General features: G+C 46.6%; 1 protein-coding gene across 1 annotated transcript in view; it reads left to right on the forward strand.

The window, feature by feature from the left end:
* The first annotated feature begins 5,001 nt into the window (after positions 1–5,001).
* Positions 5,002–19,104, forward strand: part of exosc10 (exosome component 10) — a 77,151-nt gene continuing 63,048 nt past the window's right edge. Inside the window, exons 1-6 of the mRNA XM_072478471.1 lie at positions 5,002–5,146; positions 7,220–7,356; positions 10,407–10,530; positions 11,386–11,490; positions 11,712–11,874; positions 14,411–14,519. Of these exons, the coding sequence (XP_072334572.1) occupies positions 5,045–5,146; positions 7,220–7,356; positions 10,407–10,530; positions 11,386–11,490; positions 11,712–11,874; positions 14,411–14,519 (740 nt within the window). The 5' untranslated portion in view covers positions 5,002–5,044. The remainder of the gene's footprint in view (positions 5,147–7,219; positions 7,357–10,406; positions 10,531–11,385; positions 11,491–11,711; positions 11,875–14,410; positions 14,520–19,104) is intronic.

Here is a 19,104-nt window from a genome sequence, read left to right on the forward strand (position 1 = left end):
GAAATCATGCCTGATAAAATTTATTAGAATTCCTTGAGGTGGCATCAAGCAGGATCGATAAAAGGTAACCAGTCGATGTAATTAATATACTTGGATTTACATAAAGTGTTTGGTAAAATGCAATTTAATAAGGGCCCATGGGGTTGGTCGTAGTATATTAGCACAGACAGAAGATTTGCTAACTGATGGAAGACAGTTAGAATAAGGGGCATTTCAGGATGGCAACCTGTAACGAGTGAAGTGCCACAGGGATGAGTGCTGGGGCCACAATTATTTACAATATATATTCAAGACTTGGATGAGGGAAGTGAATATGCCACTGTCAAGTTTGCAAAAAACAGACTTCCGGTTGCGGCGATGCACTGCTAAGCCGCACGTTTCGGCAGCTCCCATTCCAACAGACTTTTGGGGCTCTTTTCGGGAGCCCCAACGGAAATTTTTTCAGACCAAACCCAGTGTGGGGTGACGAAGGAAGGTGTCCCCCCGGGGGTGTATGGAAAGGACCGGTGGCAGTGGCCAGATTGCGAAGGATCCTTTGGAGCAGCGGCAGAGAAGGGAGAAGCAAGATGGCGGCGGATGGAGCCCAGGCGATATGGGGCCCGGACCAGCAGGAATTCCTCCGACAGTGTGTGGAGGAACTAAAGAAGGAGGTGCTGGCGCCGATGCTATTGGCAATCGATGGACTGAAGGAAACACAAAAGGTCCAGGCGATAGAGCTCCGTGGAGTGAAGGCAAAGGCAGCCGAAAATGAGGATGAGATACAGGGCCTGGTGGTAAAAACGGAGACGCATGAGGCGCTACATAAGAGGTGTATCAAAAGGTTGGAAACCCTGGAGAACAGCTCGAGGAGGAAGAACCTACGGATTCTAGGTCTCCCCGAAGGAACAGAGGGAGCTGGTGTTGGGGCTTATGTGAGCAGGATGCTCCATACGCTAATGGGAGCTGAGGCCCCAACGGGCCCCGTGGAGGTGGAAGGGGCCCACCGGGTCCTTGTGAGAAGACCAAAGGCGGGTGACCTGGAGGTGGGAAGCCTGGTAATGGGGGGGGGGGACTTCAACACTGTGCTGGATCCAGGGCTAGATCGGTCTAGATCTAGGACCGGAAGAAGGCCGGCAGCGGCCAAGGTGCTTAGGGGATTTAGGGAAGAAATGGGGGGAGTGGATCTGTGGAGGTTTGCTAGGCCGTTGGCCAGAGTTCTCCTTTTTCTCCCATGTCCACAAGGTATATTCCCGAATAGACTTCTTTGTTATGAGTAGGGCACTGATCTCGAAGGTGGCAGGAACAGAGTACTTGGCCATAGCCGTTTCAGACCATGCCCCGTACTGGGTGAATCTGGAATTAGGAGAGGAGAGGGAGCAGCGCCCACTCTGGCGACTGGATGTGGGACTATTGGCGGATGAGGGGGTCTGTGGAAGGGTGCGGGGGTGTATTGAGAGATACCTGGAGGTCAATGACGATGGCGAGGTCCAGGTGGAGGTATGGGAAGCGCTGAAGGCGGTGGTTAGGGGAGAGCTGATCTCCATTAGAGCCCACAAGGAGAAACAAGAGGGCAAAGAAAGGGAGAGATTAGTGGGGGAGATTTTGAGGGTGGATAAAAGATATGCGGAGGCCCCAGACGAAGGACTATATAGAGAAAGGCGAAGACTTCAGACGGAGTTTGACCTGCTGACCACAGGAAAGGCAGAGGCACAGTGGAGGAAGGCACAGGGGATGACATGTGAGTATGGGGAAAAGGCGAGCTGGCTGCTGGCCCACCAACCTCGTAAGAGGATAGCGGCGAGAGAGATTGGGGGAGTTAGGAATGAAACGGGAACTATGGAGCAGAGAGCAGGGAAGGTACATGAGGTGTTTAAGACCTTTTATGAGAGGCTATATAAGTCCCAACCCCCGGAGGGAAAAGAGGGAATGCTACATTTTCTGGACCAACTAAGGTTCCCGAGGGTGGAGGAGCAGCAGGTGGCAGGTCTGGGGGCGCCAATCGAGGAGGACGAGGTGACTAAGGGACTGGGGAACATGCAGGCAGGGAAGGCCCCGGGACCAGACGGGTTTCCGGTGGAATTCTACAGGAAATATGTGGACCTATTGGCCCCGCTGTTGGCGAGAACCTATAACGAGGCCAGAGAAGGGGGGATACTACCCCCGACAATATCGGCGGCGACGATATCATTAATCCTGAAGCGGGATAAAGATCCGCTGCAATGCAGGTCATACAGGCCTATCTCACTCCTAAATGTAGACGCCAAACTGCTGGCAAAAGTGCTGGCGACAAGGATATAGGATTGCGTCCTGACGGTGGTGCATGAAGACCAGACAGTGTTTGTAAAGGGGAGACAACTGAATGTCAATGTTCGACGGCTGCTGGGCGTGATGATGACGCCGCCAGCGGAGGGGGAGACAGAGATAGTGGCGGCGATGGATGCGGAGAAGGCATTCGATAGGGTGGAGTGGGAGTATTTGTGGGAGGTGCTGAGGAGGTTTGGGTTCGGGGAGGGGTTTGTCAGATGGGTCAGACTCCTATATGGGGCCCCAGTAGCACGTGTAGTCACAAACCGGCAAAAATCGGAGTATTTCCGGCTACACAGGGGAACAAGACAGGGGTGTCCCCTGTCCCCATTACTGTTCGCATTGGCAATTGAACCACTGGCCATAGCGTTGAGGGACTCTAAGAAATGGAGGGGGGTGGTTAGAGGGGGAGAGGAGCATCGAGTGTCACTCTATGCTGATGACTTACTGCTATATGTTGCGGACCCTGTAGAGCGGATGCCAGAGGTTATGCAGATATTGAGGGAGTTTGGAGATTTCTCGGGATACAGTCTAAATATGGGGAAGAGCGAGCTTTTTGTAATACACCCCGGGGACCAGGGAAGAGGAATAGACGTGCTGCCGTGAAGGAGAGTGGAAAGGAGCTTCCGATACTTGGGGATCCAGGTAGCTAGGAACTGGGGAACTCTACACAGACTTAATTTGACGCGACTGGTGGAGCAGATGGAGGAGGATTTCAAGAGGTGGGATATGCTACTGCTCTCATTGGCGGGCAGAGTGCAGGCGGTAAAAATGATGGTCCTCCCAAGGTTTCTTTTCGTGTTTCAGTGTCTCCCCATTCTGATCACAAAGGCCTTTTTCAAAAAAATAGACAGGAGCATTATGAGCTTTGTGTGGGCAGGGAAGACCCCGAGGGTAAAGAGGGGGTTACTGCAGCGCAGTAGGGATAGAGGGGGACTGGCGCTGCCGAGCCTGAACGACTACTACTGGGCCGCCAATGTGGCGATGGTTTGTAAGTGGATGAGGGAGGGAGAGGGGGCGGCGTGGAAGAGGCTGGAGATGGCGTCCTGTAAAGGAACGAGCCTAAAGGCGCTGGTGACGGCGCCGCTGCCGTTCTCCCCGAAAAGGTATACCACAAACCCAGTGGTGGTGGCAACCTTGAGGATCTGGGGGCAGTGGAGGCGACACAGGAGGGTGACGGGTGCCTCGGTGTGGTCCCCGATCAGGAATAACCACAGGTTTGTCCCAGGAAGGATGGACGGGGGGTTCCAGAGTTGGCAACGAGCAGGAATTAGGAGACTGAGGGACCTGTTTATAGACGGGACGTTTGCGAGCCTGGGAGCGCTGGAAGAAAAATATGAGTTGCCCCCGGGGAATATCTTCAGATATATGCAAGTGAGGGCGTTTACGAGGCAACAGGTGAGGGAATTTCCGCAGCTCCCGACACAGGGGATCCAGGACAGAGTGATTTTGGGGGTATGGGTCGGGGAGGGCAAAGTGTCCGAAATATATCAGGAGATGAGAGATGAGGGGGAGGCGCTGGTAGAGGAGCTGAAGGGAAAATGGGAAGAAGAGCTGGGGGAGGAGATTGAGGAGGGGCTGTGGGTTGGTGCCCTAAGTAGGGTAAATTCCTCGTCTTCGTGTGCCAGGCTTAGCCTGGTTCAATTTAAGGTTCTACATAGAGCACATATGATGGGAGCAAGAATGAGCAGGTTCTTTGGAGTGGAGGACAGGTGCGGGAGGTGCTCGGGAAGCCCGGCGAACCACACACACATGTTCTGGTCGTGTCCGGCACTGGATGAGTACTGGAGGTGATCTCAAAGGTGGTGAAGGTCCGGGTCAAGCCAGGCTGGGGGTTAGCTATATTTGGGGTAGCGGATGAGCCGGGAGTGCAGGAGGCGAAAGAGGCCGATATTCTGGCCTTTGCGTCCCTGATAGCACGGCGAAGGATCCTACTTATGTGGAAGGAAGCAAAACCCCCCGGCGTGGAGGCCTGGATAAACGACATGGCAGGGTTCATAAAACTGGAACGAATTAAATTTGCGCTGAGAGGATCGGCTCAGGCGTTCTCCAGGCGGTGACAACCGTTCCTTGACCATCTCGCGGAACGTTAAGGGAAAATAGATCGTCAGAAGCAGCAGCCCGGGGGGGGGGGTGGGAGCACTATTTTCTGTCACTTTGTTAGTTCACTATATTATTCAAATAATGTTATTTATCAGTTATTGTATTATTTTTATGTTGATTTGTAAAAACGGAAAAATTTTGTTTGAAAACTTTAATAAAATATATTTTTTTAAAAATTTAATTTAAAAAAAAAGTTTGCAAGTAACACAAAAGTACTCTTTTGTGCAGGTACCTTATCAAACTTTTCAGCTTGCATCAAAACAGAATAGTCTTAATATATTGAATTAACGAGAGATAACATGGAATCTTGTGTTAGGACAACACCTCCAACAATGCAGCACTGCCTCAGCCAGTCTGGCACCACGTGATGTTCTCGGCCAGTCCGGGCTCCGGGCAACACGTGATGTCCTCGGCCAGTCCGGGCACCACGTGATGTCCTCGGCCAGTTCAGGCCCGCCCCCGGCACCACGTGATATCCTCGGCCAGTCCGGGCACCACGTGATGTCCTCGGCCAGTTCAGGCCCGCCCCCGTCACCACGTGATGTCCTCGGCCAGTTCAGGCCCGCCCCCGGCACCACGTGACCTCGGCCAGTCCCGCCCCCCCCCCCCTGAGAAACTCTCAGTTTCCGGCCCTCGCGAGAGTTTGTCGGTTTGCAAGATGGCGGCGCGGAGGAGTCCGACAGAAAATCGGGCATCGAGAGAGATGGGGCCGGGCGCCTGCCCCATCCCCGGCTTCAGCGATGCTGATAGCTTTGTAAAGGTGGGCGCTGTGTTCCACGGGGCGATGCCGCAGCCCCACTCACCGGCTGGGCCTCGGGGGCCGAGTCCAACTGCGCACGGGGGAAGGGGAAGGAGATAATGGCATCCCCCAACCCAGGCCTAACCCCCAACCCAGACGTAACCCCCCAAACCTCTCTTCTCCCTTCCTTCATGTGCTGTTCAAGGTGGAGGAAGTCAATCATCAGCTGACCTGATGCCATGAGACTTCCTGAGGCCCAGAGTTAATGTTGAAGCCACCCAGGGCCCCTCCATGCTGGCTCGCCACCACCTGTGGTGAGTCTGGCCTGCCACGGGACTGGACATACCCAGGGATGGTGTTGGAGGATGTATAAAACAGCAGAGCGGGCAACCGCATTTTCTGTTTAGATTTCAGATTTGCAGCATCAGCACTTTTTAACCTTTTGTAATGGTGTTGGAGGAGTTTGGGATGGTAGCCAATACATCCGATTCTATGGGTGCAACTGTCAGGTCATCACTTGACTCGCTTGGACTTTGGCACATGTCCCGCAGATGTTAGTGAGAAGACCTTGCCGCTAACCTATGCCTTGATCTAAGTTGAGCGATTTGTCCTTATTTAAATCTCACCAAGTGGGCAATGATGGCAAGGTTGGTATTTATTGCCCACTGCAAGTGATCGTGAGAAAGTGATGTTCGACTTTCTGCTGGAACCATTGCTTTTTTTCCTATTTATGTAATACTGGGTAGCTTACTGGGTTAGTTCTGAGGATAGTTGAGAGGCAACCATGATTCTATGGAATTGAAGTCACAGATGTTTAGGGTGGCACAGTGTTTAGCACTGCTACCTCACAGCGCCAGGGACCTGTGTTAGATTCCGCCCTCGGGTGACTGTGCGGAGTTTGCACATTCTCCCCATGCCTGCATGCGTTTCCTCCCCATGCTCTGGTTTTGTCCCACAGTACAAAGATGTGCAGGTTAGGTAGATTGGCCATACTAAATTGCACCTTTGCATCCAGGGATGTGCGGGTTAAGTGGGGTTATGTGGTTGCAGGGATAGGGTGAGAGCTTGGTTAAGGTGTCTTTTCAGAGGGTCGGTGCAGACCTGATTGGATGAATGGCCTCTTGCTGCACTGTAGAGATTCTATGATAGGTCACAATGGATAAACAGTAGGCTTCCTTTCTTAATAAATGTTTAGAAACCAATTGGGATTTTTACAACAATCTGATCACTTAATGATTATTTTTATTAAACCAGGTCTTTATTTGCAGATTTTAAAAATTGAATTCAACTTCACAAACTGAAATGGTATTGCTTGAATGCTGGATTTTTATTCCATGCCACTGAATTGCTAATCCAAAATAAAAGACTGGTTCTGCTGCCATTTTAAGAGTGATCTTGCTTCTGAGTCGAAAGTTGTAGATCCAAGCTCTATTCTGGGACTTTAGAATATCATCCAGGCTGGCTCTCCAATGCAGTACTAAAGGCATCCTGCATTGTTGGAGATTATTTACTTGAGATGTTAAAGCAAAAACCCACAAGCTGGGGTGCTTGAAACATTTAGAGGTGTTATTTCTTTTTTTAATGTTTTATTTGAGTTTTCATATTTTATATCCAACAATTTACAAATTACGAAACCATGCCAAAAATCCAACGCAAATATTCGCAAGCATGTGTCTTCACTGCAACTGTGGCCGTGACCCTCCTTTAGTCGGCATACCTATTTCACATTCCCCGATATGGCCAAAACATGTATTTACAAGCATCTATTTACAGTTTGGTTTGGGCCTTAGCTTGCCCTCAGACTGGTCCTCTGTGACTTCGTCCCTCTTGCTTGATCCCACGCCCCTCACACTGCAAAGAGTGGCTGGCTGCGAACAGGTCTTGTAGCAAGTTGATGAACAGCTTCCACATCCTATGGAAGTTCTTCCTACCCACCGGTGGCACAGAGGTGTTATTTCAAGAACAACAAACAGTTTTGTCCAGTGTCTAGGCCAACATGTCTTCCTCCAACAACACCATAAACAGGGTCCAATATGGTTCAGGAACAAAACATTTAACCAGGCATTGTGTTTTCTTTTCACTCCTTTCATGTAGCATGTTTTGGGAACAGTGGTTTCGGCCACAAAATCTTCAAATGGACTTCCTCAACCCGGTGATGAGTTTGATTTTTACCGGAGTTTCCCTGGATTTCAGGCGTTCTGTGATGCCCAAGCTGATAGACTCCTGAGCTGGTGAGAAATTATACGTCGAGATGTTTTCTTTCATAAAATGGACATGCAAAAATGTGTACTTTTAGCTCCCAGGTGGTTTCATAGAATTTACAGTGCAGAAGGAGGCCATTCGGCCCATCGAGTCTGCACCGGCTCTTGGAAAGAGCACCCTACCCAATGTCAACACCGCCACCCTATCCCGATAACCCAGTAACCCCACCCAACACTAAGGGCAATTTATCATGGCCAATCCACCTAACCTGCACATCTTTGGACTGTGGGAGGAAACCGGAGCACCCGGAGGAAACCCACGCACACACTGGGAGGATGTGCAGACTCCGGATGTGTGACCCAAGCCGGAATCGAACCTGGGACCCTGGAGCTGTGAAGCAATTGTGCTATCCACAAGGCTACCATGCTGCCCCACGGTTTTGTGGATAATACCAGCACTTAGTGTGATGTCAGATGTGGGAGGTTCTGGATTTACTCCCAAGTTTGTGGTTGAGCTTGCTTAGACAAGGCCTGAATTGGAAAGAGGAAAATATCAGTCAACTACCTCTAACAATGCTCTGCAGTTGCATTCCGTTGGAAAATTGTGTGTGTGGAGATGTCAGTGACTGAGAGAAGGAGGGATTTCTTCATTGAGAGATTTGGAATTCTCTACCCTTGAGGGGCAGATTGAAAGATGGATTGAGGTTGAAGATCAAACATGCCCGTATTTTCTGGAGGACATTTGTGGAGCCTCCCTCTCTTGTGAGTTGTTTATTTGTTCACCACCCTTCATGGCTGGATGTGGCAGGACTTCAGAAATTAGACTGTTGGTTATGGAATTGCTTAGCTCTGTCTATCACTTACTCGCTGTTTATGCTGTTTGGCTTGCATGTAGTTCTGTGTTATAAGCTTCACCATGTTGATAACTATTTTTAGGTATGCTTGGTGCTGCTCCTGACATGTCCTCCTGCACTTTTCTTTAAACCAAGGGTGGCACAGTGGTTAGCACGGCTGCCCACAGCACCAGGGACCTGGTTTCAATTCCAGCCTTGGGTGACTGTCTGTCTGGCGTTTGTACATTCTCCCTGTGTCTGTGTGGGTTTCCTCTGGGTGCTCTGTTTTCCTCCCACAGTCCAAAGATGGGCAGGTTAGGTGGATTGGCCATGTTAAATTGCCCCTTAGTGAACAAAAGGTTACGGTAAAGACATTGGATTAAGTAGGGTGATCTTTCCAAGGGCCGGTGGAGACTCGATGGGTTGAATGGCCTCCTACTGCACTAGAAATTCTATGATTTTCTGCGTGGGTTTAGGTGGATTGGCCATGATAAATTGCCCCTTAGTGTCCAGAGATGTGTCCCCTTGTTGTGTAAGTTCGGTTACGGGGTAGACAGGTGATTGGACATGGGCAGAGTGCCCTTTCGAAGGGTCGGTGAAGACTCGATGTGCCGAATGGCCTCCTTCTGCACTGTAGGAATTCTATGATCGTGATAGTAAATTATCTGTGTTTCCCCTGGCCTGGTGGTACTGGAATAGTCAGGATAAGGCCTTTATATCTTGTGGTTGAGTTCAATTCTGCTGCTGCTGATGGCCCACAGTGCCTAATGGTTGCCAAGTCTTGAGTTGCTAGATCCGATCTGACCACAATGCAACCACAATACGATGGAGGGTATCCTCGATATGAAGACAGGGTTTCACCTACACTAGGACTGTGTGGTGGTTATTCCTGCCGATACTGCCATGGACAGATGCATCTGCGACGGGTAGGTTGGTGGTGATGGGGTTAAGTATGTTTTTCCCTCTTTCTGGTTCCTTCACCAACTACCGCCAATCCAGTCTAGCAGCTATGTCATTTACCTGACCAACTCGATCAGTAGTGGTGCTACCGAACCACTCTTGGTGATAGACATTGAAATCCTCCATCCAGAGTACATTCTAAGCCCTTGCCACCTTCATTGCTCTATTTTCCATTATGCTGTTCTGGAAGAGGAGAACTGGGGGCCCTCTGATGATTCACAGTTTAGTCATCTGCTAATGCTCATTTCTCTCTGGATTTTTACATTTAAAATGTCCTTTAGGGAGTGATGCTGTATGGTTACAGGTAATCTTTGCTTGGGACATGAGGGAAACCGTATGGGGGGCCCTCACCCCAATCAGTTATTTCTGTGCTCCTATATGTGCTTGCTGCTGTTCAGTTTTGGAAGTGCTTGTTAATTGGAATACCAGAGGTGGTGAGCTTGCTGACGACATCTGGGTTGAAATGAGGTGAGGCTTCATAACAGGTACCTCATCTATTACATAGCTGGAAATGCGCTGAATTAATAAAATGTATGAGTTAATAAAATGTGCTGGATTAATAAGCAGCTCATAACCCTCCCAGAGGTGCAATTTTACAAGCAAGCTATATCTGTTCCCTTTACATTTATAAAAGCTATTTTAGAGCACAGAGAGGGCTTTAATACAAGCTCCTCCCTGCTGACCTAATCCTAGATGAGCTACTCCATAATCATTCATAGGCTACAAGAATGACAGCTGTCCATTCAAACTATTATTAAGTATGTGATGTAACTTTATTTAAGCACCAGTGGAGGGAGTGACCAGCATGAAGACACTGTAGATGTCAATATTTTTGAAAATATATTATGAATGAATATATTTCGTGCCCCACCTATGTTATCATACTGGTGTTTTACAGTATAACTATTATATTCAGATACCATTGAGCTCTTTACTTCTATATTTGAACTATTTCTTGAGTCGCAGATATCGGCAAATTCAGTGGTGTGGTGGTGTGCTTGTCAAATGTTTAGTATTGAGTCAGCCTGAACTGTGGAAAATGTCCAGTAATGGAGTTATTGATCAAGATTATGTCAGGCGAGAGCAGAAGTGCTCAGGTAGAGTCTGGCATAGCCGTGATGGGTGCAATTTTACTCGCTAAGTTTAGTATCACACAAATGTCACAATATTTGAACAGTCATTTTCCAATAGGGCTTTGGTATCAGTGCTCTAAATAAGCCTCGTGATGAACTCATCATCCTGACATGACACAATAGTTTATTCATTTTCAAAGATTTAATTTTGCAGCATGAGTCACCTTATGCAGTACCATAGCTGTCGAAGTCACATCAAAGGCCGCAACAAGGTGACCGAACTGGAAGATAAATTTGACTTGTTGGTGGATGCAAACGATGTCATTCTGGAACAAGTAGTACGTATGACAACACTATTATTGTACCTCATGTTTATATTAAAATTCCTGCTCTCATATTCTGAGCAAATGGGAGAAATGTGCAGAAGAGGCATTAAATTTAGCAGAAGTGACATACAAAACACAACTGAGAGTACCTTAGTTTGTCATGTCTGATTGGGAACAGGGAATTTGATACAGTACGAATTAGGAATCAACACTATACTTTCTAACTCGCTCATTAACTTTTTTTATAGCATTTTTAAAAAAATTGTGCTCGTCGAAGCGTTTTTATACGAATACAATTTGTTTGCTTTTTTAATACCATATTGCAGGGTTTTCCTGAGTTCAGCATTTACACAGAAAGAAAGTAGAGATTGGAGAGCACAAGACCGGGGATTCAGAGCACATTTGTTCCAGATTTACTCAGGCAGCAAAGATTGTTAATTCATAGGAGCAGGAGTAGGCCATCTTTTTTTTTTTTTTTAATAACTGACATACCAGGGCAGCACGGTAGCATAGTGGTTAGCACTATGACTTCACGGCGCCAAGTCCCAGGTTCGATTCCCGCTGGGGTCGCTGTCTGTGCGGAGTCTGCACGTTCTCCACGTGTCTACGTGGGTTTCCTCCCACATTCCAAAGATGTGCCGGTTAGGTGGATTGGCCATGCTAAATTGCCCTTGGGTTAGATGGGGTTGATGGGTTACGGGGATAGGGTGGAGGTGTGGGTTTTAGTGGGGTGCTGTTTCCAAGAGCTGGTGCAGGCTCGATGGGCCGAATGGCCTCCTTCTGCACTGTAAATTCTATGATTCTATGACCACTGAAGATTTTCAGATGACATGAATATTCCTAACAGCCTGTGTTCTTTTATTGTAGGGTATTTTGCTGGATGAAGCTTCAGGTGTGAACAAGAACCAGCAGCCAGTTCTGCCAGCAGGACTTCAGCTGCCAAAAACGATCGTCTCCAGCTGGAACCGTAGGGTATGCTCTGATTTCTGAATGGTCTTTGTTGCCCATAGGTCAAAAATATATAGGCATCCAGTACACAGCGAATGGAATTGAATTAGGAAAGAGACTCGAGTAAGGACTTACTTGCAATCAAATTTGTTTTCAGCTCAATTAAATAAAACACGGAGTTATGTAAAGGTGCATTTCACGAGTCGAAAGCAGCTCCTAATGTTTTCAATGGATTTCCTTTTCAGAATACTGAAACAAAAAGATCAAGGTCAGAGACGTTCCGTCTGTTTCATGCTAAAAACATCCCACGTCCTCAGATGAAGTTCAAGGAGAAGGTTGACAACTCTAATATTCCTTTCGTACCGAAAATCTTCACAAAACCCAATGCCCTAAAACCACTCCCTGACGGTATGAGCTAGAAAGTTACAAACCTGTCAAGGAACTAGCTGCTGTAAATGAGGTTTGACTGATGCACTTTCCAGCTGCAATTTTTTTTTTTAAAGTTGATTTACAGATCAAGGCTTATTTGGTATGGTTAAGTTACTGCATTTGGAATAGCATTTTGTTAGAGTTCTAATTCCAGAATTTATTGAAACTCAAATTCAGAAGACAAATAGGTCAATAAAATCTATCATTCACAAAGAAACAGTCTATGGAATAGCTGTTTAAAAAGTTGGATCGCATGTTTAGTATTTTTAATTTTCTACTTATCTGACAAGTTTTGATAGCGTTACCATTGGCAACCCATTTTCTCACTGTCCTCATCTTTTTTAAAATGTTTTAGAGTACCCAATTCATTTTTCACAATTAAGGGGCAATTTAACGTGGCCAATCCACCTACCCTGCACATCTTTGGGTTGTGGGGGGCGACACCCATGCAAACACGGAGAATGTGCAAACTCCACACGGACAGTGACCCAGAGCTGGGATCTCGGCGCCGTGAGCCAGCAGTGCTAGCCATTGTGCTGCCTCTCACTGTCCTCTTCACGCTTTGATTTGAAGCATTCTTACATTTGAGTGTGGCTCTGCTTTGGGCAGAGCCTCATGCACACAGGAGCACAAGAAATAGTTGCAGGAGTAGATCATAGTAGATACTGATAGGCCATTCAATATGATCATGGCTGATCTTGGACTTCAACACCACTTGGATTCCGAAGATTCACGCCGCTTTGAGTGAAGTAATTTCTCCCCAACTCAGCCAAAAATGATTGTTCCATAAGACCATATCTTGAGACTGCTCTCATGTCTTACATACCCTGATCAACCTCTCAGTGTCTGCCCTGCCAAGCCCCTTCAGTATAGTATATGTTTCAATAAGACCACTTCTTCTAAACTCCAGAGACCATAGGCTCAATATGCAGCCTGTCATAATTGGACAACCCCCTCGGACAAATTTCATGAGCCCCCAATGCCAGTTCCTTAAATATGAAGATTCAAACCCACACACAGCATTCCAAATGTGGCCTCAAAAACACTCTACATTTGTAACAAGACATTAGAGGGGAACATTGGAGGTCATGGTACTAAAGTACCTACTATCCTTGCCCTTCTAGGTGTTAGAAGTTGTGGGTTTGGTAAGTTATCGAGGAAGCTTCAGCAAGTTGCTGCAGTGCTTTTTATAGATGTTACACAAAGCAGCTATTTGCACCGGGTAACGTTTAAGGTGGTGGATGAGGTGCAGATCAGGCAGGCTGCTTTATCCTGCATGGTGACAAGTTTCTGATCCAGGCAAGTGGACAGTTTTCCTGACATGTATCCTGCAAATGGCGGAGAGATTTTGGGAAGTCAGTGGGAGGCAGAGTCACTCGCTGCAGAATGCACAGCCTCACCTGCTCTTGTAGCCACAGAATGTGTGGCTGGCCCAGTTAAGATTGTGGTCAAAAATGACGCATCCTATTATGTTGTTGATGGGAGATTTGATAATTGAACTGCCACTTGACTGTCAGAGTGTAGAAACTTGTTGGAGATCATCATTGCCAATGGAACTGCACATCGTGCTATCATCAGCAAACCGACCTCTTCAATGAACCAGCTGAGAGTAGTTTGGTCTCGGAGACTGCCCTAATGAACACTGCCATTGAGATCCTGAGACTGAGATGTTAGGCTTCCAATAATCTCTCATATCTTTCTTTGTAAGTGTGGGTCCAGACAGGGGAGTCTTCTGATCATCATTGACTTCAATTTTACTAGTGTTCTTTAGCATTCCTCTCAATGAACTGATGCCTTGGTGTTACACCTCACCTCTAGAATTTCGATCTTCAGTCCATTATTGAACCAAGGTTGCAAGGAGTTCTGGGGCTGAGTAGTCCTGACGGAACTCAAACTGAACATTGGCAAATTACTGCTGTGCAAGTGCTGCAGCATAGCGCACTCAACGGCAACTCCCATCACTAATAAATCATACTGTTAACCCATGTTTTGAAAATTGGCCCAAAAGTTACAAATGAGAGAACCTGGCTTCCACCTCCCTCTAGTAGCTCCTGGGAACAAAGCATTAGTCCGATCTGCAAATGATCTGTTTGCTTTGGATTTTGACTGTCAAGAACTTGGCCTTCGTTATACCGGTATCATTTTCCTGACCCCAGTGTCAGGATCATTTCTGGTGGCATAACAATGTAAATGAGGTGCTGCTAAAACCTGTTTACAGCGTGGTGATTTGTCTCAAATGGCGATTTCTCCCCATGCTGCGAGCAACAAACCAGCAATGTAATTATTAACATTGATGGGCCTGCATGGGCACCCCCCTGATGCTGAGGTACACTTGCAGCCAGGAAAGCAAGATCACTCATGTAGTTGCTTCATTGGTACCAACGGTGATTTGAATTCGATCTTGCAATGTTAATGTGGCACATTTAGATCACTGCAGTGTAATGCATTATATTTATTATATTTGCTGTGTGCTATCAGTGCAATAGTTTGACCACTCTTCTTTCTGGGTTGGTAGTATTTTTAAACAGGCGAAGTCGAATGGATCGCCCAGAGGATCTCGATGTGCCAGCTGCATTGGCTGACTTGATTCATCAGCAGAGAACACAGCAAAATGAGCAGAACATGTGAGTGATGATTTAGAGTGCACTTTTGTAACTTGAATATTGACATGATGACAACAAAACTGGCACTGGGAAGCAATATGCTGAGACTGGGTGTTTCTCACATTTGAAGAATTTTGCTCTTTCTCCACCATCATCAGCAATGTTGAACCAGTCCTGTCCACGATGGCATAGTGAAATGATTAAAGGCAATGATCAATCAGTAGAAACCACTAAGCTATATATGTAACCCCAGAAATTATGCTTCTTTGGCATGCACAGGACACAATGACACAATGAGCTGTGAGGAGGATACAGAGATGCTTCAATATGATTTTGACAAGTTAAGTGAGTGGGCAAATGCAAGGCAATATAATGTGGATAAATGTGAGGTTATCCAATTTGGTAGTAAAAACAGGAATGCAATTATTATCTGAATGGCTATAGATTGAAAGAGGGGAATGTGCAACGCGACCTGGGTATCCTTGTACGTCAGTCGCTGAAAGTAAGCATGCAGGTGCAGCAGGTTGTGAAGAAGGTAAATGCTATGTCGGCCTTCATAGTGAGAGGATTCAAGTACAGGAGCAGCGATGTCTTGCTGCAGTTGTACAGTATCTTGGTGTGACCACATCTGGAACAATGTGTGCAGTTTAGGTCTCCTTAACAGAGGAAGGATGTTCTTGCTATGGAGAACTGATTCTGGAATGTCGTGACTAAGGTATGAGGAGAGATTGAATCGGTTAGGATTATATTCACTGTGGTTTAGAAGAATGAGGGGTGGGTCTCATAGAAACTTTTCAATAAAGAGCACGGAGGGAGAGAGGGAGAGACTTTTGTAAAGAGCGCGGAGAGGGAGGGCGAGACTTCAATAAAGAGCGCGGCGAGAGAGAGGGTGAGACTTCAATAAAGAGGGCGAGACTTCAATAAAGAGCGCGGAGAGAGAGGGTGAGACTTCAATAAAGAGCGCAGAGAGAGAGTGCGAGACTTCAATAAAGAGCGCGGAGAAAGAGGGCGAGACTTCAATAAAGAGCGCGGAGAGAGAGGGCGAGACTTCAATAAAGAGCGCGGAGAGAGAGGGCGAGACTTCAATAAAGAGCGTGGCGAGAGTGAGGACGAGACTTCGGTAAAGAGCGCGGAGAGAGAGTGAGAGGCTGAGACTTCAGTAAAGAGCATGGAGAGGTAAGACAGCTGTTTGTTTCAAAATTGGAAAAAAAACGGTAAAGTGACGTCACATGAAACTGACCTGATTGGCTGAAACAGACTGGGCTAAATTTGAATATCTGAAGTTACTGATTTAATTACTAGTTTTGATTTGACTTAGATTACTATTTTTCAGCTGATTTGAATAACTACTTTAATTTCAATTAAATAACTATTTTTAATTTGTCAGATCAAGAGGGATAAATGCTCAGTTTTTTTTTAAACATAGTATAAGTGGCGATTGGATTTAATCTGACACAAAAACGTCTTTCTAAAGTTTAATTTCAAAGGTTTAATTTAAAGGAATAAATCATGGCAGGACAGCTCCAAGACGTGGTCTGCTCCTCTTGCTCCACGTGGCAGGTTGGGAACAGTTCCAGTCCCCAGGGTCAGCATGTGTGTCGGAAGTGTCTCCAGTTACAGCTCCTGGAAGCTCGAATTTCAGAGCTGGAGCGGCGGCTGGAGACACTGGAGCACCCGCGAGTCGGAGAGTATCGCGGATAGCACGTATATAGAGAGGTGGTCACGCCGCAGGCTCGGACTCCACAGGCAGGAAGGGAATGGGTGACCACCAGACAGAGCAAGAGAGCGAGGCAGGTAGTGCAGGAATCTCTTGTGGCCATTCCCCTGCAGAACAGATATACCATTTGGATACTGTTGAGGGGAATGGCCTCTCCGGGGAAAACAGCAATAGCCAAACTCGTGGCACCACGGTTGGTTCTGCTGCAGAGAGGAGGAGTAATAAGTGTGACAGTGCAATAGTTAAATGGGGATCCAATTGTAAGGGGAATAGACAGCCGTTTTAACGAGACTCCAGGATGGTATGTTGCCTCCCTGGTGCTAGGGTCAAGGATGTCTCGGAGCGGGTACAGGACATTCTGGAGGGGGAGGGTGAACAGCCAGTGGTCGTGGTACACATCGGTACAATCGACATAGGTTATAAAAAAAAGGGATGAGGTCCTAAAAGCAGAATACAGGGAGCTCGGAAGGAAGTTAAGAAATCGGACCTCAAAGGGAGTGATCTCAGGATTACTACCGGTGCCACGTGCCAGTCAGAGTAAAATGACAGGATATGTAGGATGAATACGTGGCTAAAGAGATGGTGTCGGGGGAGGGTTTCAGAATCCTGGAGCATTGGGACCGGTTCTGGGGGAGGTGGGACCTGTACCAACTGGAAGGGTTACACCTGGGTAGGACTGGAACTGATGTCCCAGGGGGCTATTTGCTAGAGCGGGTGGGGAGGACTTAAACTAATATGCCAGGGCGGTGGGAACCTACGCAAGGAGTCAGAGAAAGAGGGAGCAAGGACAAAAGCAAAATATAGAAAAGTGAATAAGAAAAGTGATAGCTGGAGAAACCAAGGACAAAATTCAAACACGGCAGTAGAGAAAAATATTGGGAGCAAGACAAGCATTGTGCAAAAGACAAACTTAAAGGCTCTGTGCATTAATGCATGGAGCATTTGCAATAAAGTAGATGACCTAATCGCGTAGATAGATATAAATGGGTATGATATAATTACGATTACGGAGAGATGGCTGCAGGGTGAACAGGGATGGGAACTAAATGTCCCAGGGTTCTCAGTATTTAGGAAGGACAGGTGGTGGCGTGGCACTGCTGGTTAAAGAGGAAATTAACACAATAGTGAGAATGGATATTAGCTCTGACAATGTGGAATCTGTATGGGTAGAGATGAGAAATACCAAGGGACAAAAAAATTAGTGGGTGTCATATATAGACCCCCAAACTGCACTGGTGAGGCTGGGAATGGCATTAAACAAGAAATTAGAGATGCATGTAACAAGGGAATATCAGTGATCATGGGTGATTTTAATCTTCACATAGATTGGGCAAATCAAATTAGCCACAATGCATTAGAGGAGGAATTCCTGAAGTGTCTACGGGATGGTTTTCTTGACCAATATGTGGAGGAGCCAACTAGAGAGCAGGTCATCTCAGACTGGGTACTGTGTAATGAGAAGGGAATCATTGCCATCTGGCTGTACAAGACCCCTTGGGGATGAGCGACTATAACATGATAGAATTTTTTATCAAGATGGAGAGTGAAGTAGTTGATTCGGAGACTAGGGTGCTGAATCTTAATAAAGGGAACTATGAGGATATGAGGCGTGAGTTGGCCTTGATAGATTGTGGAGAGTTACTTAAAGGGGTGACAGTGGATAGACAATGGCAAACATTTAAGGAACGCATGGAGGAACTACAGCAACTGTTCATTCCTGTCTGGCACAAAAGCAAAGAAGATAAGAGGGCCAATCCATGGCTTACAAAGGAAATTAGAAATAGAATCCGATACAAGGAAGAAGCATACAGATTGGCCAAGAAAAATAATAGGTCTGAGGATTGGGAGCAGTTTAGAATTCAGCAAAGAAGGATGAAGGGATTGATTAAGAAGGGGAAAGTACAGTACGAAAGCAAGCTTGCAGGAAGCATAAAGACTGACACTAAGAGTTTCTACAGAAATGTGAAGAGAAAGAGATTGGTAAAGAGAAATGTGGGTCCACTACAGACAGAAACAGGGGAATGTATAATAAGGGACAAAGAAATGGCTGAGCAATTGAATACATACTTTGGTTCTGTCTTCAAAAATGAGGACACAAATCAGATCCCAGAAATGTTGGAGAATGAAAGGTTTAGTGAGAGGAAAGAACTGAGGGAGATCAACATTAGTAGAGAAATGGTGCTGGGAAAACTGATGGGATTGAAGGCGGATAAATCACCAGGGCCTGAGAATCTGCATCCCAGTGTGCTTAAGGAGGTGTCTCTGGAAATAGTGGATGCATTGGTGGTCATCTTCTGGGATTCTATAGACTCTGGAACTGTCCCTGCAGATTGGAGGGTAGCTCACGTCACTTGGATATTCAAAAAGTGGGGTAGAGGAAAAGCAGGGAATTATAGACCAGTAAGCCTAACATCAGGAGTGGGGAAAATGCTTGAATCCATTATCAAGGACTTTATAGCGGAACATTTAGAAAGCAGTGGCAGGATCAGTCAGAGTCAGCATGGATTTATGAAGGGAAAATCGTGCTTGACACATCTATTGGAATTCTTTGAAGAGTTAACCAGTACAGTCGAAAATGGGGAGCCAGTCGATGTGGTATATTTGGGCTTTCAGAAGGCATTTGACAAAGTCCCGCATAAGAGATTATTGTGCAAAATTAAAGCGCATGGGATTGGGGGAAATGTATTGAGGTGGATAGAAAACTGGTTTGCGGGTCCTTTTCAAATTGACAGGCAGTAACCAGTGGGGTACCACAGGGATCGGTGCTGGGACCCAGCTATTCACAATATATATTAATGATTTGGATGAGAGAACTAAATGTAACATATCAAAGTTTGCAGATGATACCAAATTAGGCGGGAGAGTGAATTGTGACGAGGATGCAGGGAT

This window comes from Scyliorhinus torazame, chromosome 16 (assembly GCF_047496885.1).
Source record: "Scyliorhinus torazame isolate Kashiwa2021f chromosome 16, sScyTor2.1, whole genome shotgun sequence".
Taxonomy (NCBI): domain Eukaryota; kingdom Metazoa; phylum Chordata; class Chondrichthyes; order Carcharhiniformes; family Scyliorhinidae; genus Scyliorhinus; species Scyliorhinus torazame.